Below are 27,957 nucleotides of genomic sequence, written 5' to 3'. Positions count from 1 at the left end.
CTAAGTCTTATACAGCCTCCCTTGCATTATTTATTATGTTTACTAATCATTTATTATTCGGTACTATTTTTGTAAAACATTTTATTTTTATTTTATTCAAAACACCTCTATTTTATAACCTATTATGAAGATTAATATTTACTAAATTGTAGCATTAAATATGTAAAGATCTCTTTTTCAGATTCTATTACATTTTAAGTAATTTGCTTTGCGGTTTAATCACTGTATTATAGTCATTAAGATATTGGTTCTATACTTTTTAAATTAAGCCAAAAATAAGGTTTACTTTTATGGATTATTTTAGGTCGTTGTAAATTGTACATAAAGTAATGTATTGCAGTACAATATAGTGGATCTTTACAAAATGACTAGATTTGTATTGTATATCATTTTTAGTAAATAGTATGAACAAATATGCATCTGTAACCTTTGTTATTATTTTAGCATTTATTTTATTTAACAAAGATATTTTTAAGTTTAAAAGTGATATAAACGACTGGTCAGTCATCGTCATGGTTCGTTCCATCGGTTTGCTACGAAATTACGTTTTTGAATTGTTTATGTAGAAGCTTTAATATTTTATTTAAGTTATATTCATCATAGATAAATGTTAATATATTTTGTTGTAATTGTAAGAGAATATACAGTTACAGTAATCAATAGTTTTATTTAAAATTACAATAATAGGAAAATTATGTAACTTTTATTACGTTTACTTTTGACATATAAAATACAAACAAATCTCGTAATCTGCATTACAAATAGACAACAAAATGTGATGCTATTGTTTACAATACTGTTGAATTTCTCAGGGGAGACGACTATATTATTCCATAAATGGTCAAATATCGTCTTGTTTCAATCGACATTTAAGGTGGCACAAAAAAGAGACATAAAATGAAAAAATGTTGCTCAATAGTTACACCATCATAGTTTTTAGTATCACACTTTCTGTTGCACAGTGAAAGCAGATCTATTACGATAGTAACTTAAAATAAACAATTTTAAATTAATTGTGATATCAGCACGATTAGATGAAATAAAAGTGTCAGGTTATTATGATAATTGTAATTCAAATTTACCATGTTACCATATTGACTTTAAACAAAGAAAACAAATTAGTTTTTACAACATATTTCGTTTCAAATGGACTTCTCAAACCCCTGCAAGATTCGTAGTGTAATGCACAAAAACACTTCACTGTTGCTATTATAGCACTTTACACAGCGACTGACAGAGCTTACATAAGTTGCCTATAATGTTATTGAAGGTATTACACATTTACATTTAACACCTATGTCGAAGAAAAACTTATATCTACTGTGTCGCATACGCAACACCTAAATATTTTCTATATTATTTAATAATGTCAATCACTCTGCTATAAACATTTATAAAACCATAAATTCCAATGTTCAGGCAAATAATAACTCGTAGTTTAAAAACAATCATCCACACTATCACAATCCAAAACAATCAATCATGTTGATCAACACAATCTGTACTTAAAATAAAGTGTTTCATTCGTTATAAAAGTAAATTAATAGTATCACTTCTTACACATAATTCTGAAAATCATCACGGTTCACAAAACACGCGCTGACTCGAGTTAGTCCAGCTCTATGATGTCATCGATGTCGTCCAGGTTGAAGTCCTTCAACGTCATTGGCTCTGAAAACAAACAAATGATTAGTTTTAATTATATTGTAACCTACGTAACAGCAAACAGTTAATAATCCTTAACTATACAAATTTAAAGAGTTCTCCAACACCTTTTAGCTTATGAATGCTGTCCTGTCACTCAATCAGTGAATATCGAAAGTATACAGGGTGTCCCAAAAACAATGGATAACCCTGTAACCATCGATAGGCCTCGCCATGGTCTCCCTAACGTCCAATTTTGACCCCAGTAAAAATATCACCGTTTTCAAGATTTTTAAGTTTTTGTGCATTTTTAGAAAATTGCCACCTGCGATTACTTTTTCTCATGCCATTTCTACAAATGAGGATACTTTTCAATCTAGTTTTTTTCCTTATCGCAAGGGATAGTTGGGCTATCAAAAGAAAAGATTAAAGTTCAACAAACTAGTTTAAAAGTATGAAAATTTTAAGAAATTGCAGAGAAGAAGGAAAAATTAATTCATTGTCTTGCACTTTTGATCAGCCATCGTGTAAAAAAAATGTAGGAAGACCATCGTGCCCATTACCTTAAAAACTTCCTTGGTTAATTGAGATTCTGAAAAGGTATCACAAGCTTATGTATTCTGTATTATTTTTATCTTATGGCTATTTGAATAGCAACTAGTATGAAAACTGCAAAAATGAGTTTTTCTCGTAATAGTTAAACTAGGACTGCATAGTGGCATAAAATACAAATGGATAATTTTTAGCGTAGGAATTTTAATAAAGCAACATTTTATCCTCATCATCATCATCATTTCAGCCATAGGACGTCCACTGCTGAACATAGGCCTGTACCCCAATGATTTTCATAATGATCCATCACCTCCAATGCATCCAGCACCTTCCTGCTTACCTTAATGAGGTCGTCGGTCCACTTTGTAGGTGGACGTCCTACGATGCGCTTTCCGGTACGTAGCCTCCACTTGAACCCTGTTGCCCCATTGGCCGTCCGTTCTGCGTTTTTGTGATTACTTATTTTTTGTTTTACACCTTATAAATGTGCCTATAGACATGATGATACACGGCTCGGAAACTTGGATTTTTTGCACAGCGTCCTATGGAACGGGCTATGTTCGGGTTTCTTTACGAAACCGTATCAGAAATTAGGAGACCTGTAAACGAACTAAAGTCGCTGACATAGCCCGACGGATCAGCAAGCTGAAGTGGCAAAGGGCAAGGCACAGTAGTTCGCAGAACTGGGGCAGCAGGGTTAAAGTGGAGGCTACGTACCGGAGAGCGCATCGTAGGACGTCCACCTACAAAGTGGACCGACGACCTCATAAAGATAAGCAGGAAGGTGTTGTATACAGGCCGCTACCAAGCGGTCATTATGAAAATCATTAGGGTACAGGCCTATGTTCAGCAGTGGACGTCCTACGGCTGAAATGATGATGATGATGATGATAAAATGTTGCTTTATTTAAATTCCTACGCTAATAAGTATCCATTTGTATTTAATGCCACTATGCAGTCCTAGTTTAACTATTACGAGAAAAACTCATTTTTGCAGTTTTCATACTAGTTGCTATTCAAGTAGCCATAAGATAAAAATAATACAGGATACATAGGCTTGTGATACCTTTTTAGAATCTCAATTAACCAAGGAAGTTTTTAAGGTAATGGGCACGATGGTCTTCCTACATTTTTTTTACACGATGGCTGATCAAAAGTGCAAGACAATGAATTAATTTTTCCTTCTCTTCTGCAATTTCTTTAAATTTTCATACTTTCAAACTAGTTTGTTGAACTTTGATATTTTCTTTTGATAGCCCAACTATCCCTTGTGATAAGGAAAAAAACTAGATTGAAAAGTATCCTCATTTATAGAAATGGCATGAGAAAAAGTAATCGCAGGTGGCAATTTTCTAAAAATGCACAAAAACTTAAAAATATTGAAATCGGTGATATTTTTACTGGGGTCAAAAATGGACGTTAGGGAGATCATGGTGAGGCCTATCGATGGTTACAGGGTTATCCATTGTTTTTGGGACACCCTGTATAAGAAGTGAATATAAAAAGCAGATGGAGATACGTAGAGCCAAAATTACGATCATAACGTAGTAGGTAAATACTAACTGTCAGTCTTTTTCTTTTTCGCCAAACTGTTATCAACAGGCGCAGGTCTCTTCTTAAGTTCTTGCTTTGGCGCTGGATTTGATTTTTCGGCCGCTTTTTGAGCTGGCTTTGCACTGGAAATAATAAAATATATTACAGAACCATATCCGAAAAAAATTCAAATATCTCTCAGAATATAATTTAAGGTTTTTAAAAATATACATACGTGGTGGTCGGTTTGGGGGTTACTGCAGCCTTGGAAATCGCTTTACCGGTGGAGCATAATATAATGCTCTTCGACGTACCGACCACTGTGGTCGGTTTCGACGGCGTCGTCTTCTTCTTGCTTATCTCTTCCGGTTTTTTTATAGATACAGGCGGAAAATCGACGTCTGTCAAATCCACAGAATCCAGGATTTTATCTTTGGCTTTAGACTTCTGTGGAGTCGCTTTCGAGTTCGACACGGGCGGTTTCACAATGGACGCAGACGCCTTCGCCGCAATCGTAACTTTCTCGGTCTTCCGATTTCTCTCATTCGCGGGTATATTGATGGTGATAACCTTCCGGTTGGCTGGCGCGTCGGTGTCGGCGGCCTGTCGGGACGCGTAGTCGCAGGCCTCTATGTGGACGACGTTCTTGAATATGTCACTCGGGCTCGGAGATCTGGTGATGCCCCTCGAAATGTCTTTCGCGGGTGGGACTTTCGTTTCGGGTGGATGTTTCGGCAACTGGCTGCTGCCCCGGAGCGTTCTGTTCTGCACGGGGGCGGCGGGTGGGGCTTTGCTCGGGGCTGGCAGTGCTTTGCTCGGGGCCGGTGGCGCCTTGCTAGCCGGCGACGCTTTGCTAGGGGCGGGAGATACCTTGCCGGCAGAGGGCGGCGGTTGCAGAGCGACCGTCGGCAGAGAGGTCAAGTCTTTCCTGTTCAACACTTCGATTTCTCCGCCCTCGGTTATACGCAATATGTCGCCCGGTCTGCATTTTCGTTTCAGCGGTTTCTTTGTGACGACCTCGGACCTGGGATCCGGGACGGGGGCCTCGACCGGCGGCTGCTCGACGACCGCTGTCGAAACACTGGCCGAGTTCAAGATGTCGTCCGAAATCACGATCGGCGCCTCGAGACTCGTGATGTTGGGCTGCGGCGCGCCCTGCGCGTTGTAGTGCACCTTGCTGAGCGCCACCGGCACCACGGGCGGCGGCTGCGCGAAGTTGGACGCCGGTACCAGGACGAACTGCGCGCCCTTCGGCAGCGCGTCGCTCGGGCCGCTTTCCGTGTTCAGCGTGGAGTTCAACAGGACAGAGCCAGCGGGGACTCGCCGGAGAACTCGAGGCCGGCAGGCGGAGCGGATTTGCGGGGGAACGCTCGCGGGGGGGACGGCGGTGAGGCCCACGGGCACGGGGGCCCGGCGGGGGGCCGCTGGGGCCCGGTCCTCGTCGTCGCTGTCGAGGGAGATGGGCCCGGCGAGGTCGGGCGCGGCGGGCTGCGAGGCGTACACGGTGGTGAGCGGGAAGGCGTGGCGGTCGAGGGACTTCACCACGATGGTCTGGCGGCGGCCGGGCGCGGCAGGCAGCGGTTGGAGGCCCAGGCCGGCCGGGGACAAATGCACCGGCGCGGGGGCCGGGGCCAAATGCACCGGGGCAGGGGCCAGGACCGGGTCGGTGACGATGCGGATGTCGTCGTCGTCGGGGAGTATGCACTCGTCCGCTGTAGGCGTTTCACCGGACGGCACTTCTGCGGCTCTTTGGAATCTGCAAAAATATTTTTTTTTCGTTGAGGGCGGCTGTCTAAAGCTCTCACATCTTGTAATTTTGGGCTTATTCCACTATTCCCCGTCGACAATCCCCGTCAATTAAAGCTTACAAAAAATAAATCCTAATATAACGGGGATTACTGAAATTTTTAGTTCATTAATCCCCATTATAAGCTCCAATTGGCGTTGACGGGGATTGTCGACGGGGAATAGTGGAATAAGCCTAATTTTGCTCTATAAAATCTATCTGACGTTCTGTTCGTACAAGAATTACTATAAGATAAATGCAGTCGTTATACTCACAATCCTACTGGCACCACGTTTCCAGTAGGCACTGCCGGCACCGCAGGCACCGGTACCGGCGAGCAGAGGGCGTCAGGGTTAAATCTACCAGGTCGCAGTTTGACCTTGATCTTCACGGGCGGTCTCTTGGCTGTCACGTTCGTTTCCACAGGTTGACTGGACGCAGTCGTCGACTCTGCGGCTGTATTTTGTATGGAGATGAGTTTTTTCGCTGAAGCAGGTCCAGGTTTGGACTTAGTCACAGGCGTGGGAATCTTCTTGTCGGCGTTAAAGGCCAATTTCAAGGCGGAGTTGGCGGAGGTGTCCTTAGCGGCCGCGGTCTCCTGCGAGCTGATAGGGTGCTGCGCCAGCATTTCGCTCGTGGACATCTTCAGGTTGCTTTTGTGTAGCTTCCTCAATACCTCGACTCCGAGAACCTGAAAAAAGTAGGTTTTGTAAGGTCAGTTTATCGCAGAGATGAATGACAATGTGAACGTTTTGCGGATTGTAAATAAGCTGATATTGAAACATTGTAATACGATTCATTCATATCATAGTGAGTGTAACAGCCGTGTCTATGTTTTTTTATTTTTATGATTATATGTTAATACTAGCTTTTGCCGGCGGCTTCACCCGCGTGAAATTTAGTTTGTCACAGATCGTCATAAATTATAGCCTAGCTATATGTTATTCTGGGTTATAAAGTTTCATCAAAATCCGTTCAGTAGTTTTTGCGTGAAAGAGTAACAAACATCTATCCAGACATCCAAACTTGTGCATTTATAATATTAGTAGGATTTTACAAAACGTTGCGAACTTACCTTCACAGCTATGTCATAAATGGGTCCGCTGTCGATGCTCCTCTCGTTGGCCTCATACTCCTTCAACGCCTTGAAGGTGCTGTACTGCGCGGCCAGGGTCGCCGCGTCCTCATCCAGCATAGGGTTGCCCGACAAGTAGGTGTGCGCCACGATCTTTATGAAGTTCTTGTTGCTCAGCAACGACGGGTGAAGCGGCACCGACCCCTTGTCCGCGTCTTTAGAGGTAGAAGCCGCCGGAGATTCCACAGAGGCAGTTTTCCTACGGGCCGGCCCAGGCTTTCTCTTCGGCGCGCTCGCTAATGGTGCACTGTCCTCGTCGTCGCTCAGCACTATACTCGACTGCTCGTCCAGATTTAAAGTCTGCAAATCTGTGTACATCGGAGTGCCCTTCTTTTTAGACTTCGAGTTTGCGGCGCTTTTGGTTGCAGGCGGATCGTAAGCGTCCCGATCCTGTTTGATGTTAAATTTGTCGAGAATGCTCGCCGTGTGCTCGAGCGTGTTGAATTTTGATTGAGGGGGAGGGGGAGGGCGAGCGTTAGCCTCGTTTTCACTGTACGGGAAGGTCTCGCTCGAGTACGTCAAGTCGTTGGAGCCCTCGTCGTTCGGAGCGTTTCGTATCGGCACCTCGGGGAAGAACTCGTCGTCGCGCCAGTCGTCGTCGTCGATGTCGATGACGGCGACGCCCGCCGAGTCGAAGTTCTTTTCGGCGGCGAGCGCGGCGCGGCGGCGCGTGCGGCCGTCAGTCTCGGGCTGAGGCTCCGGCTGCGCGGACGTCGACGGCACCTCCTCGTACACGTAGCCTTTCCTCATCTTCTCGGGCGACTTGCCCTTGCGCGGCCGGCCCTTGCCTCTCGGGCGGGGCGGTTCGATATTCTCCTGTTTGACTGCGCTCGTTTCGCCGAGGCTCTGAGATTCAGGTTCGTTTATGTCCGTGAGCGGCGGCATGGGCGCGGCGGGCTCGCGGCCTAACAACACGCGCGCGATGCTCATGGTGAGCTGGTCGCCTTCGTCGAGCTGGTCGAAGTGGCCGCCGTGCACGAGCGTGCGCACGCGCGCCACGAGGTCGGCGATCTCGCGCGGGCCCTGGTTGTTCTGGTAGTTGTGCTCGATCAGGATGTGCGTGATCTTCTGCACCATGGACTCGTCGAGCGTCTGCTCCGGCTCGGGCGCCTCGGGTTGTATCGGGATGCAGCAGTTGACGACGCTGTTCTTGGTCGGGCGGCCCTTCTTGCCCTTGGCCTTGGGTCGGCTCGTCTCGGGCAGAAACTCGGGGTCGTTCGGGAGGATGCTCTCGTCGGTTTCGGTTTTGATTCCGCTTGGTTCGGTCTTGGTGCACTCGGCGATGGAGGTGGGCACTTTGACCTTCACTTTCTTGATTGTCACGGGTTGCGGTTTCGGTTCCAGCTGCTGCATTTCCTCTGCATAAAAATAAAATTAATGTTACTTTGGTAGCTCAGGGTTATTTCGAGATATTTATATTTGCGGGACGATGGCGAGGGTTACGTGATTCTCTACAACCCAGTCGAATTAACTGCGTACCTAGCAGCCGTGACGTAATATCGACACCATGATATGGACGGGGGGAACGCGGGGAAGTGAGCCACTGAGCTCCTAAGCGAGGTGCGCAGTTAACTCCATCGGTTCGGTTGGTATAATTGCGTTCGTGATCCCACGTGCTGTGTACAGCCCTGCTCGAGCGAGCCGCGCAGCAGCGTCGCGCTCGTGCTCGGGCAGCCCCTGCTCGAGCGAGCCGCGCAGCAGCGTCGTGCTCGTGCCCCGCGTGCTACGTGCCGCGTGTACTCACGCTTGCGCGCGTGCTCCTCCTGGAACTGCACCCAGGCGGCGTCGCGCTCGTGCTCGGGCAGCCCCTGCTCGAGCGAGCCGCGCAGCAGCGAGTCGTGCTCGTGCACCGCGTGCAACGCCGCGTCACGTGCTACCCGCAGTAGGACCACGTCCTCCACGCCGACCGCCACGCCGCCCGCCACGCCCACGCCGGTCTCGTCGTACCTTTGAAGACCGAGTCAATGAGTACAGTGCGCTCGCTAGAGAGCGCGTATAAAAAATGTACGCAGAACTGACGGCCGATGGGGCAGCAAGGTTCTGGAATGGTCCGCGTACCGGAAAACGCAGCGTGGGACGTCCACCTACAAGGTGAACTGACGACATCGTAAAGGTAGCAGGGAAGCGCTGGATGCAGGCTGCTACCAATCGATCAACGTGGAAAGCATTAGGGGAGGCCTATGTTCAGCAATGGACGTCCTATGGCTGAAATGATGATGATGATGAAAATTTTAGCTTTTTTACGTCTCCCGCTAGGGGCGCTGTACAATCCGTCATACATTTAATGTCATTTTTTGACGCGCTGACTGATATAAACTCACACTAGGCCCTCTGTTCGCGAAGCGTAAGCTGAGCTTTGCATTTGTGTAAGTGATCGCCAAAAGTAGAGCCAGACAAAAAACTTAAAAAATCGCAAAAAAAATTGTATGGAAAAATAGGTGAAGTGTCACAGATGTGCGTCGGACTTACGGGACGTGTATAAGTGCCCTGAAAAGAGCCTACATACTAATAAAGAATTTGAATTAGAGTAGGTAATGTAAAAAACCGGTCCAAGATTCATCCGCTTTTGCACGTGTCATACGAGGAACGAGCCCCGTGGCTCTTATGAGAAACACAGACATATAAATTCCGATGTGAGATCGAATCTGTGCGGTGATGTCAAATAAATATTTAAAATAAAAAAGAGACAGTTTGCCACTTACTTGTAAAGTTCGGTGAGTTCAGCCATGTTGTAGTGACGGTCAATCAACTGCTCATCGACGACTCTGCAAGCCACCGCTTGCTTCGTCACCGACCGCTCGTAGATCTTTTGTTCCATTGTGCCCTAAAGCCATATTTTAGTTACCAACAATTCGTTGCAATTTTAGTTATTTATCAAATAAACAGTTACTATTTACTCACATGAAAAGAAGACCTGAAAATGATTGTTATTTATATCTGATTGCACGGCCGGGAGGCAGTGGTTGTAAGGCACCGCTCCCGTGCCCGGGATTTGAGGTCAGGAAGGAAACTAATGCCTGTTTTCACCATCAATCCCTAATTTTTAAGTGACCCCTATACGAACAAAATTCCTGTTATGTGTTACCATAGGGGTCACTTAAAAATTAGGGATTGATGGTGAAAATGGGCATAACTCTCTAATGAGCGGAGAGTCTCTATTCCCTAAGACACTAATGCCCGTTTTCACCATCAATCCCTAATTTTAAGTGACCCCTATGGTTTCACATAATTATGAATTTTGTTTTCATAGGGGTCACTTAAAAATTAGGGATTGTTGGTGTAAGCGGGCACAAGTCCCTAGAGCCATAGCCTTCATCACTTCAACAATTAAACCCAAAACAAAAAGCACAAAAAGTAGCGCATTCTAGTGCCATCTGGCGTTGTAGGCAACTACACTCGGCATCAAATAAATCGCACCTCCCGCAACAAGCACTTCTCAAACGTATTCATCCCCAGTTCCCACCAACATTGGTTCCATTTGAAAGCCTAGTTCTAAACTTCATTTCATTAAAGGAAAGGTTTTTACCCCAAAAATGTGTTTTCAGAAGGATCCAGAGCAACTTCTTCAAAAAATAGGTAGTTACGCTTGAGCCAACTTTTATGACTATAAAACTCTTAAATTGGGATTAATCGCTATCCATCTGTTAAAAAGGAGACGTAAGATCATTATTTGGTTTTATAACCACAAAAATTAGTCTAATTGATCCCAGAGGTGAGCCCCAAGTGAGGCCTTTTTTCAAGCCACATGTATGGTACCTGTTAATTGCTTATAATAAAATTAATGTCTTTTTCTTTAAGTTAATTTATTGCGCTTTCAAATAACACCAATATTGTTGGGGCACCATGGTTGTGTCAGAAGAAAATATTTAAAGTTCGCGTCTCGGAAGGTGCGATTTATTTGATGTTGAGTATAGATTAAATTATAATACTTGACTTACCATCGCCACTAGACGGTAAATGTAGCAATCCTTCTTCTGCCCGAAGCGGTACACGCGGAATATGCTCTGTATGTCGTGCGCAGGGTTCCATGACGTGTCGAGGATGATGACGCGGTTGGCTGCTGTCATGTTCAACCCGAGCGAGCCTGCGCGCGTCGATATTAGGAACAATCTGGAAGAATTTGTTTGATGTTATGTCTAATATAAAGTGGAATTTACAGATGATGCAGTAAGGTCAGGAAGACGACTGCACGTTATGTTTTGCATGTTATGTAGTTGTAATAGGAACGACTTTGCAATAATAATTACTGAATCTCAATGGTTGCCGCTACGCTAAAACGCTCTTTAGAAGCTCTAATTCTTTTAGATCTGCAATTTTCTACTCTGAATGAAGCCTTTAATAATGTTGTTATGTTAGTTGGCCAACTCCTGTCGACATTCATCTATTTTGAACGCTCATGTTTATCATACCAAAATGTTCCCTCTGCACGATTTAAATTTAAAACTTTTTTAAGCTGGCAAGTTTTAGGGTGCGCGGGTGCACGGTAATGCATGCCTGCAGCGTGTGGAAACGTCACACCATGTGCGCCACACTACGCTACTTATACAATTTTTGATATAGACAGGCGTCCGGGAGCCCACGTTGAGTTTTAGTGGAGGCCCTTATAGTGACGTTTACGACATCAAATGACCCTGACTCACTTGGTCTTATGGTTGTGCTCGGCGTTGAACTCGCGACACCACTTCTGGCGCACCTCGGCCGGCACGGAGCCGTCCAGCCGGTAGTACTCCTGCCCGAGGCTCCACTTGTTGATCTTCTTCAGGAAATACTCGAGTACATCCATTGTGAACAGCGACGTCGAGAATATCAGCCTGTGAAAAGTAATAACTATGAGTAACGGCGAATTTGACACTTTAATTGGCTCGTATAGTTCAAGCGACCAGCTGATGGAACATAGGTACATTAAATGCAAATATTTTTAACAGAAAACGCGTGACCGTTACGTTACGATTCCAGGAAATTTGACAGCCACGCGTCGGGTCACACTCGCCCGCGTAAAGCTGTCAATAATTGGGACTTAACTCCCCCTGCGTTGTTGTCGGTCGTATATTTCGAGCGATCAGACATTTATGGTTAATGAAACACACGTGTACTTTTAAAATTACACGCGTGCGCGAAACTGAAACACGTGACCAACAAAGTTCTCTGAAATTTTTCATCGGCATCGCAGCCGAAACGACAAGCCATGAGTACATAATGTAACTCATTAATAAATGTCGCGTTAAGACCCGTGCCTTACTATTTTAATTAAAAGTTCTCTGAAGTTACATTTTGGCACATTTAATTTTAAATTCAATTCACGGGGTGAAGTACTTAACTCTTACAGAGTGCCGGAACAAAGCTATTTCGGATTAACTGTCACATCTAATGGGGTAGCATGTATTTTATATTTTATTTTATTTTATTTTATTTTGTTTGGAAAACATACAGTGAAACAATAATAGATTAACCACTGCTTAAGAAACTATACACCATTTACATGTTTTCGCATATGTGTAGCAATACAATTATACAACAAAAGCCAATTCGCTTACATGAGAGAGTTATTTTTAAATTAAGATCTATACCTACATTAAACAGCTGATGAACCGTCGAACCAAGATTTAGCCAATGTGTCCCTAAAGAGATTTGGTTTCGAGTTAAACAAATCGAGTTCAGGAATGGTAACCAATTTGTTCACTTCACATGCCGATCGCAAAAAGAATGAATTCTGTCTGTAGTTGGTACTGCAGCGGGGGATATTTAAATAAATAGGGAGCCTAACAGTTCTATTTGGAACTTTGTAGGAGGAATTCAAGCCTAATCGAACTGAAGAGTCAAGACTCACACTTTGTCCTGCAGCGCGATACTCTCTTCGAGGATGCGGAACACAGCCACGAACTTGTTGGAGCTAGCCAGCGAGTCGAGCATGGCGCCTTCTTCTAGGTACTGCAGCCACCAGATCTCTGTATCCGGGGGTTTTATGTCCTCGCTCGCGTGTAAGTCTTCGCTGGCCAGGTCGTCTTCGCATTTTTCTTCTACAATAACAAATAAAGGGCCCATCAATTTTTTGATAATGATTATTTTGCAGCTGATCATTTTTTCTAGCGTGAACCATTTATTTGATTCAATAGAGCAAGTTTGAAATAAAAATTCATGTGTCAAAATTAAAAAGACATTTTCTTCTGTACAATAGATACTATGTTTTGAAGTGCTAACGTCGTTTAATCAACTTTTCATGAGGTTACATTATTGTTTATGTTTTTCTTTTTTATTTGTTCTGGAGAACAAAATGCAAGCGTAATATGGTAAAGAAAAAGCATACCTTTGACTTTATTTCTCGTAGTCTCCCCCGTCCTATTCTGGAAGTTATGCAGCACCTGAGGATGCGACCATATCTTCTGCAGTATATGAAAGTCCTTGAGTATACTCTTGTTATTCTGCGTATTGCTGTAGTTTTTCAGGTAGTGCTTGTATAGATCCCACTGGCATTTGGTGAGAGATATGAACACTGTGTACTCGTGTTTCTTCGGCAAGTAAGGGTAGAGGACCGAAGCCTCCTGCCTTTGGAGGCAGCCTTCGAGAACTTTGTGCAGGATGTGAGTACGAGCTTTCATCAGTTTGATGTCCTCTTCTCTGGAATCTCTGTGCTGGCCGTTCATGATTGGGTTCTCGAATCTAAGACGAAACATTTTGAGACGTGTAAGTTTATACTGTTTGTTTCTCAGAGCAACATTTGTATGTTTCTCGCATATTAATACAGTCGGCTGTACATACTACAACAAAATCATTTGAAAAAGTTATGATGGAAGAACCAAAATCTACTATAAAGATTTAAAAAGGCAAACTTTTGCATTTTCTCGTGCATTATAGAATAAATTTCGCATTTTAGACCCGTTGTTCTCAGTTTCAAACCAGGATCCTTTAGTTAGCGCATGAATCACATGTATTTCCTATAGAACAAGTTCACATACCTATTAGAATACTCCGAGTAAGTCCCCAATAAGTTCGGCTTGACGAAGTTGACCATGCAGTAGTATTCGCGAAGGTTGTTCTGCATGGGAGTGCCAGTTAGCACGATGCGGCGCTTGGTGACCACGCGGCTCATAGCCACTGCCAGCACCGAACAGTCGTTCTTGAGGAGATGGCCCTCGTCGCAGATTATTATGTCCGGACCTGTGATAAGGGCGTGTGCTTTATGCAGTGTGAATAAAGGCTATTACGCAAGACTTATTACATTGGTTGCTAGCACATCCAACGATATACGGATATGGTGCTTGGCGACCACGCGGCTCATGGCCTAAGCCAGCATCGAGCAGTCGTTCTAGAGGAGGTCGCCCTCGTCGCTGACTATTATGTCCGGATCAAGTGTTTTGTCTGTGGTTGAATAAGGGTTATTTTGGAACTAACTGTAACAAGCAATCGTATTTGAGTGTGTAGCTTTCGTCGCAGATTATTATGTCCGGACCTGTGATAAGATGGTGTGCTTTGTGCAGTTTGAATAGGGGCTATTTCGCAAAAATAAAACATAACATTGGTTGCTATCACGTCAAACGGTATACAAATATAAAAGTAGCAGTAAGGAAATGTCTTAACAGATTTCTACACAATCGTAAAGATTTCCACACAATCTTTAAGATATCAACAGTACTGACCTGGGTCTAACAAAGCCGTCCGTATCTTGTTGACGATGGCGGGCCGCACGTCGTCCAGGAAAGGGTCCAAGGTGGTAAGACTCCGGAACAGCTCGTAGCCAATGATGAAGATCCCGCCGCCGTTATACCAGTCTTCTAATTGGTACGCGCGGTTGGAGGTTTTCTTCAGTTTCGATAACTCGAACACCTGGATGAGAGACGAAAAATAGTACCGGGTCCACGCGATATGTTTTGTCGGTTTCTTTACGCATACAAAAACATGCTATGGCCGCGTGGCGCAATTATTTATATACAAACAGCGGAATTACAAACTAAAATAAAACCACGATTAACAAAAATCCTAACGAATTACTTTTCTTTCAGTTAAAACTGAATTTCTGACTATTTAAAAAATATGTAGGAGTGTATTAAAATGCGTATTTTAATTAAATTAATTATTTTTACAAATTAAAAGTCAATAATCGACACTGTGTACAAAATTCGTAAGCAACCAGCCACGTGGTGCCCCCACCTCGCTCGATTGCTCGAGTCTATAAAAGGCGGATACGGTGTGTCAACAGCTCTGTCGCTGTCTAACCGTCGGACACGGCACATCGGTGCTCCAATGTCTCCCTCGTCAGGTGAGTTAATATTTTTATTGTTTTATTTTAGACTAGCTTTCCGCCCGCGGCTTCGCCCGCGTGGAATTTTGTCTGTCACAGAAAAACTTTATCGCGCGCGTCCCTGTTTCAAAAACCGGGATAAAAACTATCCTATGTTCTTTCCCGGGACTCAAACTATCTCTATGCCAAATTTCATCAAAATCGGTTGCGAGGTTTAAGCGGGAAAGCGTAACAGACAGACAGACAGACAGACAGAGTTACTTTCGCATTTATAATATTAGTTGGGATTTAGATTAGATGTTATAACAGGATACTCTGTATTTCTATTGCAACTTATCATAAATCATAAACACCTATTATTAAAATATTATGTAAAGCTTATGTAAAAAGTATTTTACATTACAAATTACAATAAACGATTAGGGTAAATGTGTGAACCGGCCGTATTTTGCCCGTAGCATGAAGCTTTTACGATTCAAACTGTAGCCCTCCCCACGTCCTCACAAACTTAAATTCAAAACAAAATCTCCAGCAGTAAATTATCGCTAAAGCACATAGAAGCGCAAAAAGGCATGCAATCAGCAAATGACAGTTTTGCAGGCAAATTACATTTTGTCGTGCCAAAAATGGTGTTTTATTAGTAAGTACCTGAAGTTTCCTCCGCAATTTCGCTGGCTTGGAAAATAATATGAAAATGGTTATTTAAGGAATGAATGAATGTTAAAGCAATTTTGTGTTATATCAGCCGGCTTTATTATGGGCAGTCTTGGTTAGTTGACACCATCAATTAATTAACATACCTACTTTAATTTATAATAATATGTATGTCTAAATTTTGCAGTTTTTTTACAGCAATTTTGGATACAATGACGCCAGAAGTACGCTTACTCAAAACTGCAAACTTGATTCAGAAATTTGTGTTTTCAACCCTACAGGACTATAATAAAAATTTTTTGTTAGAGTTAGAGTTGATCTTTGAAATAAGTGAATGGTGTCAACTAACCACAATGCCCACACGAGTTAAAACATGAGTTTTTTACCTTGATCTGGTTGGTGACGGGCCCGATCCACTTGTGTATCTCGTCCACCCAGTTGAGCACGGTGGACAGTGGGCAGCAAACTAGCACGCGCTGCATGCCCACGCGTGGGTGCGTCAGTACCTGGGGACGGTATTAAGTTATGAGAAGTTCACTTTAATCAGTTGGAATAAGGTACAGGTTGGCATAAACTTAAAACGGCGAACACGGAACGGTTAGTTAGGCCTAAATTGTCCACGTAGCGTCGCTTCGCTTCATAGACGCGTGTTCATCAAAGGGCTTAGTGAGTTTACATCGAACGTCGTCAATAGCGAGCGTTATAAAAATATATGATTTTGCTTCTTGAAAGTTTCCGCTAGGGGCGCTGTACAATCCGTCATACATTTAATGTTACTTTTTTACGCAGTCTACATCGAATGCGTTTGACGTAAACGCCCCCAGAGCTCGCGTCGCTGTTTCGCTGCTGACGACAGTGTTTCATAGTTTTGTATTGTAAGCTGCAATCAATCGTTGGTACACCAAGCATAACGACAAAATACGTGTCTTGTGACACGACGATGCGTAGACAGTAGACCTTATCACCTAGTGAACTGCGCGAGAAAATAGTTTTTATATTGTACTTCAAATGTTCCGGCAGTGCCTGAATTATCTGCAGTATAGGTACGTATCTGCAATAATAGGTTATTGCAGATTATGAATTAAATGAGCTATGAATAAGTTTGCACTTAACCCAATGCAAAGATAGCAGTGGTAACAACCTCATGAGTCAATAATACATCATCTTGTGTTTCCAGTGGGCGTAGTGCGAGTTTACGTCAAACGCATTCGATGTCGACTGCGTAAAAGTTACTTTAAATGTATGACGGATTGTACAGCGCCCCTGAGGCCCAGAACAGACGGTGAAACGCAACTGCAACGAAACTGCAACTGCTAGTTACTTTTGAGTTGCATCTAAGTTTCTGCCATGGCGTCCGTTGAGAGACCACACATGACGCGACCAGTTTGAAACTTTCAGTTTCATTCATCAGAATCATCACAAAGTTGCAGTTTCGTTGCAGTTGCGTTTCACCGTCTGTTCTGGGCCTAAGGCTACATAGGGTTTGCAAGATGGTTACGACCGTACATGCTTAACCGACAGGTATAACCGAGTTATCTATAGCACATACACGTTAGGGTTTACATGTGCAATCTAAATTTATTTAACTCAAAGGTGACTGACTGACTGACATAGTGATCTATCAACGCATAGCCCAAACCTAGCAGTAACATTAAGATTTCTTGCAACAGGGAGAACACATGAGTGTCTTAGTATTCACCACCATTCACTGTCACTGACTATAGGAGACTGAGAGAAAACTGTGCATTCAAGCATGAGCGGGCGCACCCACGCTCGGTTATGCGTGTGCGCAAACATAACCGAGCGGCAAAAATATCTTTTTTGATATTCGTTAGGTTGCATGTACACGCACCAATAATTGTACAGTTTTATAACATACACGCTAGGGTTTGCATGTCGGTTAAGCATGTACGGTCAAAACCATCATGCAAACCCTAACGTGTATGGCCACCATTAGAGGATACGCACCGTGTGCAGCAGCGCCAGCACCTGCAGCGTCTTGCCGAGCCCCATGCAGTGCGCCAGGATGCAGCCGCCGCCCGCCGAGCCCGCCGCGATCGCCTCCAGGCTCTCGAAGCACGCGTCCCACATGAACTTCACGCCCTCGTACTGGAAACATTTAATCATCGAGGCAATTATCACACTGCGCCGCGCTCCGCTGCGGTACGCCGTACGACTGATTTAATCATTGTATGCAAGTACCTCAGTTTGTATAGAAAACACGCGCGGCACAACACCCTGACAACGCGTCCGCGCGCGGGATGTTTTATATGAAATCACGCGGACCGCGGCGCTGTGTGATAACCGCCTTACACCCGTATTCACAAACATTACTATGGGGTCTCACAGTGCACGTGGACGCACATGGACCCAAAAACCTATTCATCTATACTAATATTATAAATGCGAAAGTAACTGTCTGTCTGTCTGTCTCTCTTTCACGCCTAAACCACTGAACCAATTTTAATGAAATTTAGCAGGGACATAGTTTGAGTCCCGGGAAAGGACATAGGATAGTTTTTATCCCGGTTTTGAAACAGGGACGCGCGCGATAAAGTTTTTCTGTGACAGACAAAATTCCACGCGGGCGAAGCCGCGGGCGGAAAGCTAGTCATTAATTAAATGGAATTATGAAAATTAAGACACCCGCCGCGTTTGCCCGCCTATTACCCGCCACACTAGGTAAACGACAAACCGGAAGATATCATAATTATAGTCATTTTATAATAGTCGCACAGCGTCGCCTCGCATTATGTAGAATCCCATCGCTTTATGTAGCGTAGCCTCGCTTTATGTAACGTGCTGCGTACCATCACGTGTGGAAAACCCGTCTCACGCTTCCGCGTCATACTGCGCTGCTCATATTCTCAGGTTCAGCAACATGACACAGGGATATGAAAGATTTCTCAATAAACTTTTTACATGATTTTAAAACTTTGTTTTTTCGTTTTTTAAAGGAAAGAGAGGTGAAGCAAAAATGTTTTGGTTAGTAGAAATAATAGTTGCAACCATTTTTATTGACTTAACAAACTTTAGAACCTCATTAATTAGTTTACCTGATGCGCCTTCATGACCTTGGTGAAGAACGGATGTATGGTGACGACAGGGCGGTTGGCCTCGAAGTCGTACTCGAGACACACCTCGTCGTTTATGACGAGCACGTTCACGCCGTCCTCGCATTGCATGATGTCCCTCTGAAATTGTCACTCAAATCAGCCTGATTTTATGCGAAATAAGAATGACGTACCATTTCATCAGCGTATTGTGGTATAGTTGTGGCAATTCCCGAAGGCGAGTGAGCTTTACATATTGTGTGGTAGCTCGCTACTGTTCGTTTTTCAAAAGTTTTGGTAGACATTACACTATCGTTATGTGCATGAACACGCACACGTACAGGTACCTACACACACAAGTAGAGTTCAAGTGCCTTCGTGAGTTGCAAGAACTATAATGAGGGCTATCGTTTTTATAAGTAACGGTTGGCATCACTGACGATTGACCATACTTTACAGTGGCGCCATCCTGGTGAAGGCAAATGCGATAGTCCTACCGCTTCAGCGCTCACTGTTGCTCGCAGTGAGCGCTGAAGCGGTAGGACTCGCTCGCAGTTGGTATCACTGTTTTCGCCACTAACAAGTGACAGTGACCTACAGTAGGGCCAAGGGTGAGAGCTAAAACAAAAGCCCTCATTGACCTAGACTTGACTTGGTCACTTAAGAATCAGAAACGTCACAAAATAAGTGTATAGTAATACATGGGATAATGAACTTACCAATTTGTTTTGCCTGATGTTTATTCTGCGTTTGCGTTCGAATTCTTCCATGTTAGCCACAACAGTACTTCTTGCTAGAGATTTCTTGTCAATAACCTGAAAAATAACAGATACGGAACTATTGCACATATTCTGAATCATTATTAACTAATTATAGTGACACTGTTTCGTATAAGTTTGACATACTTTTCTGATATTCCGCCTGCCTTTGAAATAAGCGGCTTGTTGCCGCTTGGGATGAAGGGACGCATCGTTCGACGGATCCCCAAACAGCTCTCGCGTTAGCACTCTGAAATATAAGTTGTTTTGTAAGTAATGCACAAAAAGATGACAGTTTACATTTTACAAATAACTATGTTGTAATTTTAAAATAAACTTCGGATGAAGCGAATCGCGTTTTCACATCGGGTCTTTTCAAGGCGAGAGTGAATAGGCACTTACAGGGCAGATATGTCGCATCCTAGACTGCATCCCACTTAACATCAGGTGCGATTGTGGTCAAATACCTGCCTTATGTTATTGTTATGCATAATAATGATCAAAAGAACTTCACTTGGGAAGTTCGTTTGATCATTATAAACATAAGTAGTATAAATAAGTAAAAGGTGACGTACTTCAACTGTTTCTGTCGCTCCAGCATCTTCTTCTTGGAAACGCGCCGGCCGCGGCCGCCGCGCCTCTTGATGTACGCTTCGGAACTGTCTCCGCGGCGCGTGATGAACTCGCTTACCAGCTTCGCGCGTTTCGCGTCGTCTTCTCTGGAAATAAAAACAATATTTAATTTATCTTATCTATGACCGCGCATGGGCGCAGTGCACGTCGACCCATTGGGATCTTTTAGGCTTCCCTTTACATATATTCCCCCTCATCCGCAAAAATCCTAGCCATGAAGTGAATATTTATTTTAATGCGAGGCAGAATAGAATAAGCACAAGTTTGACTACAACGCTGTAAACTAAAAGGGGCATATTTGAGGCGTCTAGTTTAAAATCCCGCTAAAACGATTTTGATAAGATTTCGAGAAATTGAAAAAAACCGCTTATCCATATAGCTTTGGCCTTAGGCAAAAAAAAATATGATACGAATTATTATTGTCATCTGGCAATACTAACAGTAATTGCTATTTATCTTTAAATTAAATATAATTTGAATTATAATGAAAACTATTTTCATTTTGGCGTATTTTGTTACGAACATTCGGTTTTAATGGGATTTGAAACGGACATGTTGTATTTTAGCGGGATTTGATAAGAGCAAATTATGAAGCAACCACGTTATAAAAAAATCTCCATACTGATTTCGCAGTCACGTGACCAAAATACCGTGCTACCATTGGTCAATCAACTTTTAGAGGGTTTTGAAAGAAACGGACGGCGTTTTAGCGGAGTTTGTAACACAAACCTAATTTTAAGTGCTAGTTTAGTAGTCTTTTAGTGTATTTTGATCGAAAATGATTGAACAGTATGATGAGAAAATTGCAGTAGCATCATTTAGAGATATAAACAGAAATTAGTTGCAGGAGCGTTTTAGCGGGTTTTGAAACTAGACGACTCATTTAATCATTTTAGGACTTAAAATGACATTATTAATTACTATGATGCAATATCGGCAACAGTGTTTACTGCCCATTGCCGGTCATGTCGTCTCGTTCTATCGCAAAGAATCACCATTTGATGAGAGAAAAAACGGAAATGGATAGTTAACACTGTGGCCGTGTGCACATTTATGGACTCAATCTAAAATACTCGTATTAACTGTGACCATATTTGACATGCTGAATTATATTTTATTACTATAAATTCATAAAAATAATAATACATAGGAACTGTGATTGAGACAACACGAAACTTTGACTTATATTTGGGCAGTAAAAGAACTGTTATTGATAGTTACAAAAACTTACCGAGTAGTATCACTTTTCTTCACCATCCTCTTGAGCAGCTTTTCCTTGATGGTAAACCATTGGTGTTTTTCTTCTTCAGAAGACGATTCATCGTCATCTTTATTATGTTCTTTTGAACTTGTTTTGCTGGAGCTTTTCTAATATAAAAAATGATATTATATTAGTTTTGTATATTACAGATTTTAATATAAAAAAAAAAACAAAAGAAAAAAAGTCACATTATTACCTGTTTATTCCTGGAAGGGCGACTTTTAGAAGGTGCAGGCTCAACATTGTTGTCCAAATTAATAGGAGCATGCAAGAGATTCAGTTCTTTATTCATCATTTTATCTGCTGTCAGCATCACAGGACCAGTTGGGACTTCTTCACCTGCCTTGGTTTTAGACTTTGACTTTTTAGATTTAGACCTTTCAAGGTTATCATGCTCATCCAACGGTTCGCCTTTAATTTTGGGTATACCAGATTCATTTCCATCACTATCTTCATCATCCATGAGTGAACTTTTCGCCAAATGATTATCTGATGTCGGTTTGGAGACCTGAAAATAGCAATATTAAATAAATACACATTTTAAGGTACACATTATGGAAAATGTATACTTTACATAAACTAAAACTTACCGAAGGAACTTCGTCATCTACACGATCACCTTCGTCCTCCGAAGGCGTCAATTCATCTGCGGCGTCAGAAAATGTGGGCGACATCATCCCTGAATCAAGGTTACTACTGCAGCCTGGCTCCGAACTCTTGTCAAGAATTTTACCCTTCGATTTCCCTTTACTGAGTTTACCTTCCTTAGTACTTAGCCTGTTTAGGGTCTGTAGATTGATCAACCTAGAAACCACAAGAATTGAAAATGTGTATGAACTGTTATATGAAATCAAATTATTTTGCAAGTTTCAATTTATTAATAACTAGCTGACCCGGCGAACTTCGTACCGCCTTAGCGTAGAGATTTTCTTTATATTTTTTTCCGTAAAAACCTTGTACAGAGTATTAGAAAACTACAAAAAAAAAATCAGCCAAATCGGTCAAGCCGTTTTCATGTTATGTCGTGACAACGAAAAACGGGTTTCATTTTTATATATATAGAATTATAGATTACCTGTCGACTTCATCATCCTCTTCGTTCTTGGAAGCTATATCTTGATACGTGAAGTAGGTTTGCACAAAGGATTCTGGCAGTTTTTCCAAAACTATTTGTGCATTTTGATATAACTTCGTATCACTACTGTCTAGCGGGTAACACTTCCATCCATGACGCTCTATGCATTTGTCGTCATTGGGTTTAATTTCTTTGGCGTCTTTTTGTAGGATTTCTTTACCGGATGTTATGTTTTGCGTCTTGGTTTTCGGGCCTGGTCGTCGTTTTAAACCTGGCGGCGGCTCTGAGAAGAAAGGCATTGTGGGTTCACATTCCAACAACTCGACTGGTTCTTCAGGATTTATTATAGGTTCACCTTGATTCGTCTGTGATTCTGTTTGATCCACTTTGGGTAAAATTTGATCATACACATATTTTACATACTTATGGTATGATGATATTTCGTTTTGATCTACTGCACTGAATCCAGAGAAATTACTAATACTGGGACTTGCATTTCTTACTTCACTTATTTGTTCTGTTGAATCAACATTACTGCACTGTATTTCATCATTAGTTTTTGTATTCTGACTTTCATCAGGAGTCGGAACATCTTTTACTTTCTCAGTAGTTTTGGAGTGCTTGGATTTATTTTTTTCTTCTTTTTGCTTTATTTTGTCTTTTATCGATAGTATGTTTTCATTCTCATTTTCAGACTCAGATGAAACAACTTTTTTCTCTTCTTGTCTAATCTTGTCACGCATTCTTCGAGTTAGGATTGCTATTTCATTTGTAGGTTGAGCCTTCTCTTTCGGTGGTACAATAATTGGTCCCTTATTTGGTCCAGGTTTATTATCATTCTTTTTAGGTCTAGTACGAGATCGTTTTTCTGGTTTCTTTTTTCCAGTTACTTTTTTACTATTAGTACTCTCATCTGAACTGCTTTCCATAAGGCAGTTTTTTGCATTATTTTCGATGTGCAATGGCTCGAAGGTTTGGGGGACTAATAAGCTCATACCCATATCATTTTCAGACAGGTCATCAGGCTCAAATTGTCTACGAATTCTTGAAGCACTCTGACTGTATATTTCGCCTTCGTCATTTGAGTATGTTTCATTAAGGCTATGCATCATTTTATTCGAAGACACGAAAGCTTCAAATGTATCAACATCATAACTATTGCTATTTTGTCTTTGCGGAACACGCGATGTACGAGGTGAAGTATTAGGAGCATCTAAATATTCAGTTTTGGTAACCACGTTTTCTGGTATTATAGTCATTTCATCTGGACTATGCCCCAAAGGTTCAGATTTGACAACAACTGAAGTATCTATGTGATCTTGAAATTCATCCAATGGCTCCGTTTTAATCCGAGTTACGAGGGGTTGAGCTTCGACTAAATCATTTGAGAGTTGTTCTTCTTGTGCATTACTATCTGTCTCTGGTGGCAGAACAGGAGTATAACAAGATCTCAACACTTTCATTTGGACTTGCGATAGCCATTTATTATCAACATTGGATTCATTTTCCAAATTGTTTGTAAATTCACTTTCTGTTTCATCATCATAAAAGTTACTGTTATCATCCTCATAATAATCCTCTGCCAATTCTGACTCATCAATGTTATGAAAAGCTTCTTCTGTGAGTGTGTTGATTGAATTTATGGTCAGACCTTTATGATTGAGCTCCTCATTAGTATTACCAGAAAAAACTTTTGTGACTATGTCAAAACAGAGATCAGATAATGTTTTCACCTTGTTAGGTAATATTATACCTTTCATAACTTGGCTAGCTTTATTGTTGTATATTAAATCAACAATACACTTAAATGTGAGACATTTTAAAGATCTTGGCATAAACATCGCTTTTTTAGCAGTAGCTTGTGCAATTTGTTTAGATAGTTTATCATCTGAACTCATATGTGACCGGAGCAAATCAAAGCATATGGAAAATAGTGACTTGACACCATTTTTATACTCAAACTTCAAATATTGCTCATCTAATATAATTGTTTGAAGTTTATCCTCATTGTTTAGATTGAATGAATATTTACCACAATCAGAAATTTTTGTGCAAGCAGGTATTTTCTCTTTAACAGTAAAACTATCAGAAAACATCTGTTTTAATATTTGTTGGTGACATAATGTCTTTAATTTTGGTACTGATTCAGTAAGTTTGTAACTCTCATCTTGATCTAATACGGTTACATTTGGGGTAAGAGGGTACTCCCAATCGGCCTCTTCAAATTCACCTTTATCTAACAAAGATGATGATGATTCACAATCGGCATATTCGTAATCAATAGCTTTGTCTAATGACATTGATGCACTTTCAGCTTCATAAATACTTTGTTCGTCAATTAGATCTTTAGAATTTTCTTCTCGTGCGACATTAGCAATATTAATAATATTGATACACAATCCATATAAAGTATGAGGATTAAATTCAGATATTTTGGAAGTTGGAGATTCCAAGACACTTGTTTTATTGACACTGGACTTGGCATTATGAAGATGGCTTTGTAAAACTTGAGTGCAAAGAGTGAACAAACTCTTGGGACTAAACTTTTCATGACTTTCCGTGGTGCTGTCACATATGACACTGTTTGATTCAGAAGAATTACTCTCAGTGATGCAATGTCCACTAGCATTGGGTATTCCAGTAGTTGCTGAAATATCATCAGCATTGGTAGAAAAATAACAACATATACTTTCTTGGCTTTGTGTCAGCCATTGAGGCGATACATAAGGAGCACATGCAGCTATAGCTTGCTCACGAAAATATTGCTTGAAAAAGCTATTTACCATCTCAATTGTAACATAATCAGGTGGTTTTTTATTTCGGCTGTCCTGGGCTAAAAAAGACTGCGTAGGTTTAACTTTTTTTACCATAATCGAATCATTTATCCATACTGTATGCCGGCCTTTGATATTAATTTGTTTAGTGTCAGGTTTTGTATCTTTAGCAGGGGTTTTTTTCGCAATTTTGATGGATAATTCTTTATTAAGAAACACTGTTTTTGGGTTGAATGCAGGAGCTGCCTTTTTCTTTTGTGGTTTCTGAACCACTGGTGTCTCGATAATTTCACAATCACTATCACTACCTTCTTTAGGAGCTGCAGTCAGAACTTTAGGTTGTTCCCTATGCTTCTGTAAGTTATGTGCATTCAGGAAATCATCATATTGTTTTGCTAAATCGTCTTCCATTTGCATTAAATTATGCTTTGCTAACTTGAACAAAAGAAATGATTTTCTAACACAATAGTCCATTTTGAATGTGTCAGTAACATGACTTGTGTTTATTTTCTTTTTTATAAAGTCTTCTGATTTCTGAGTCATCAATTCACCTAATTCAGCAGTAGTTTTGACAATACTGTTCAAGAATTCACAAGCTTTTTCCGACTGTTTAGTTGTCAGTGTTACATTTTCTTTCATGGGTATATCATACACTACTGCAGTCTGAACACTAGCCGATGTAGTAGCAACTTTTTTCGTTTGAGTGAAGTTTTCTGTAGTCTTTTTTCTTTCATTTGGATCTATTACAGGAATTTCAAAAGGCTGTACTGTCGATTTCTTTTTTATTTGTATGTCTGTGCCTTGAATTTTCTTGGCCAAAAAGCTTTCTATGTCTTTATTTTTCTTATCATCATTAGTTTTGATGATTGATGGCTTTAAGCAAACTTCAATGTCATCATCCATTCCACTCTCAGGTTTTGGTACCACATTGTCTGGGACGGCATTTGATGTTATTTCTTGAACAGATTTTATGCTTCCTTTTTTTGCACCTTTAGTGGGTGACCCTTCCGATTTTTTACATGGTCTTTTTCTTTTGTTTTCTATAAGCTCATCTTTAATGTTATCGAGTTCAATCTCACTATCAGAATCTGAAGATTCAGTTCTTTTGCCATTACTGTTCTTGCCAGGAATATATTCATCATCAGAATAATTTTTTCTTTTGCTACACCCTATAGGTTCATCATCCGATAATTCAACATTAGCAAAAGGATCTTCATCAGACTCTTCATCATAGTGCAATGGTTTTCTGGTCCTCCTACGTGTTGGTCTTTTAGAAGTATCTTCTACTAATAAAGAATTATTGGTGTCAGCATTATCTTGTGGTAAAATTTCAGATGTTTCTTTGTTCTCTGTATTCTCACTTGTGATTGTATCTATTTTAAGTTCAAAGTCAGTTATATTAGAGTTTGTTTTCTGACTTTCATCAAAAATTATACCATTACCTTCAGTCATTTCTAATTCCATTTGTATTTCATTTACTTCACTAACTGCAGATTGTTTAGACTCTTCACAGATATTTACATCATTAACAACTGATACCTCACCTTCTTTTGATGTTTTTAATTTACTCAAACAGATGTCATCAGTATCATCGTCACCTTTATCTCCTTCGAAATCCATTAAAGTAGGTTTTATTTGTTGTTCCACATTATTGGCTTCACTTTTTTTAGGTCTTCCTCGTTTTCCAGGACTCTTCTTATTAGGTTGGTTAGGGTTAGTAATATTTTGATCCAAATTCAAATCGCAATCTTCAGCTTGCAATACACTTTCATTCAAATCATTCTCAGATTTTTCTATAGACGGTAATCTTTTGCGTTTCACTCGTTTCTGAGTCAATGAATTAGGTATAAGTTTTTCAGATGTACTTGTAACATTTTCATTATTTTTACCAGCATTTGATTCTGTATCCGATATCTGTAGTTCTGGGTTGACTTTTTTGGGCCTGCCTCTTTTTCTAACAGAATTATTTTGATCAGAGTTATAAGCAGGCGAATCCTCAGGTGAGACAGGAACATCAACTTCTTTTTTACTTACATTTTTAGGAGGCCTACCCCGTCTCCGAGTAGCAGGTGGTGAGAGAACTTCATTTTGTTTCTGAACACTCAAACTTACATCTGCTGAGGTGTCATTATTTTCATTGACCAGTTCAGAAGAATCTAAACATTTTTTTTTCCTACCCCTTCTTGATCTAGGTTTAACAGTTTCTTCTGTCACTTCTCTATAACCAGATTCGTTATTGCCAGTTTCGGCAGAGAGCTCAGCTGTTACCTCCTCATAGTGACTAACCTCTGAAGTGACAACAAGACCTGCTTCTAAAACATCAACATGACCTGCATCTGAAAAATCGTTATGACCTGGCTCTGCAATTCCTACCTGACCTGCAGCAATAACTTCGCTAGTAGAGTACGGCTGGTCGCAAGGCCCAGACATTTTATTTTCGTCAAATCCAGATTCATTGGTACTGTTTACTTCGTGCACTTGCTCTTCACAGATTGATTCCAAAACAACCTCATCTTCGTAGGGAATGTCACAAATTTCGCTCATGAGATCTGGCGCTTGATTTTGTGACGGTACAATATCCGACAGAGTAATGAATTCATCCTCTTCATACATAGATTCAGCTTGAAATTTCTCAAATGCGTCCTCTGTTGTACAGAAATGGCTTGCATTCAAGTTATTTTTTTCCGACATTTTGTTTAGTTATCATCTCCTCACCCACCGGAAAAAGAACACGCATTATTTGTTTAGATCAATGGCCATCGAAAATGTTTCTTGAAAGTATTAATTTCAACACATTCAGCAAAAACACAGCTTGTTGTTAGCAGCATCAACTCGCACGGGAAAAAATCTACCATTGGGTAGA

General features: G+C 41.4%; 1 protein-coding gene across 2 annotated transcripts; it reads right to left on the bottom strand.

The window, feature by feature from the left end:
- Positions 1–100: 100 nt before the first annotated feature.
- On the bottom strand, positions 101–27,947 carry LOC135079871 (uncharacterized). Of its 2 annotated transcripts, XM_063974491.1 has the most exons (24): positions 22,321–27,947; positions 21,836–22,049; positions 21,442–21,753; positions 21,216–21,352; positions 19,927–20,070; positions 19,499–19,601; positions 19,313–19,408; positions 18,597–18,734; positions 17,509–17,649; positions 15,927–16,046; positions 15,535–15,561; positions 14,285–14,471; positions 13,604–13,805; positions 12,955–13,307; positions 12,478–12,667; positions 11,291–11,461; positions 10,589–10,760; positions 9,353–9,474; positions 8,395–8,597; positions 6,591–8,008; positions 5,791–6,206; positions 3,965–5,485; positions 3,760–3,872; positions 101–1,671 (listed from the first exon to the last, which is right to left on the bottom strand). In XM_063974491.1, exons 1-24 carry the CDS (start codon positions 27,783–27,785, stop codon positions 1,610–1,612), a joined length of 12,027 nt encoding a protein of 4,008 aa, XP_063830561.1. In that variant the 5' UTR covers positions 27,786–27,947; the 3' UTR covers positions 101–1,609. The 2 variants fall into 2 exon arrangements, with proteins under 2 accessions (XP_063830561.1, XP_063830562.1); XM_063974492.1 differs by lacking the exon at positions 15,535–15,561.
- Positions 27,948–27,957: the final 10 nt, after the last annotated feature.

Source organism: Ostrinia nubilalis, chromosome 17 (genome assembly GCF_963855985.1).
Source record: "Ostrinia nubilalis chromosome 17, ilOstNubi1.1, whole genome shotgun sequence".
NCBI classification, from domain to species: Eukaryota; Metazoa; Arthropoda; class Insecta; order Lepidoptera; family Crambidae; genus Ostrinia; species Ostrinia nubilalis.
Note: the sequence above shows the minus strand (reverse complement) of the source record. Positions and strands in the feature narration are given on the sequence as shown.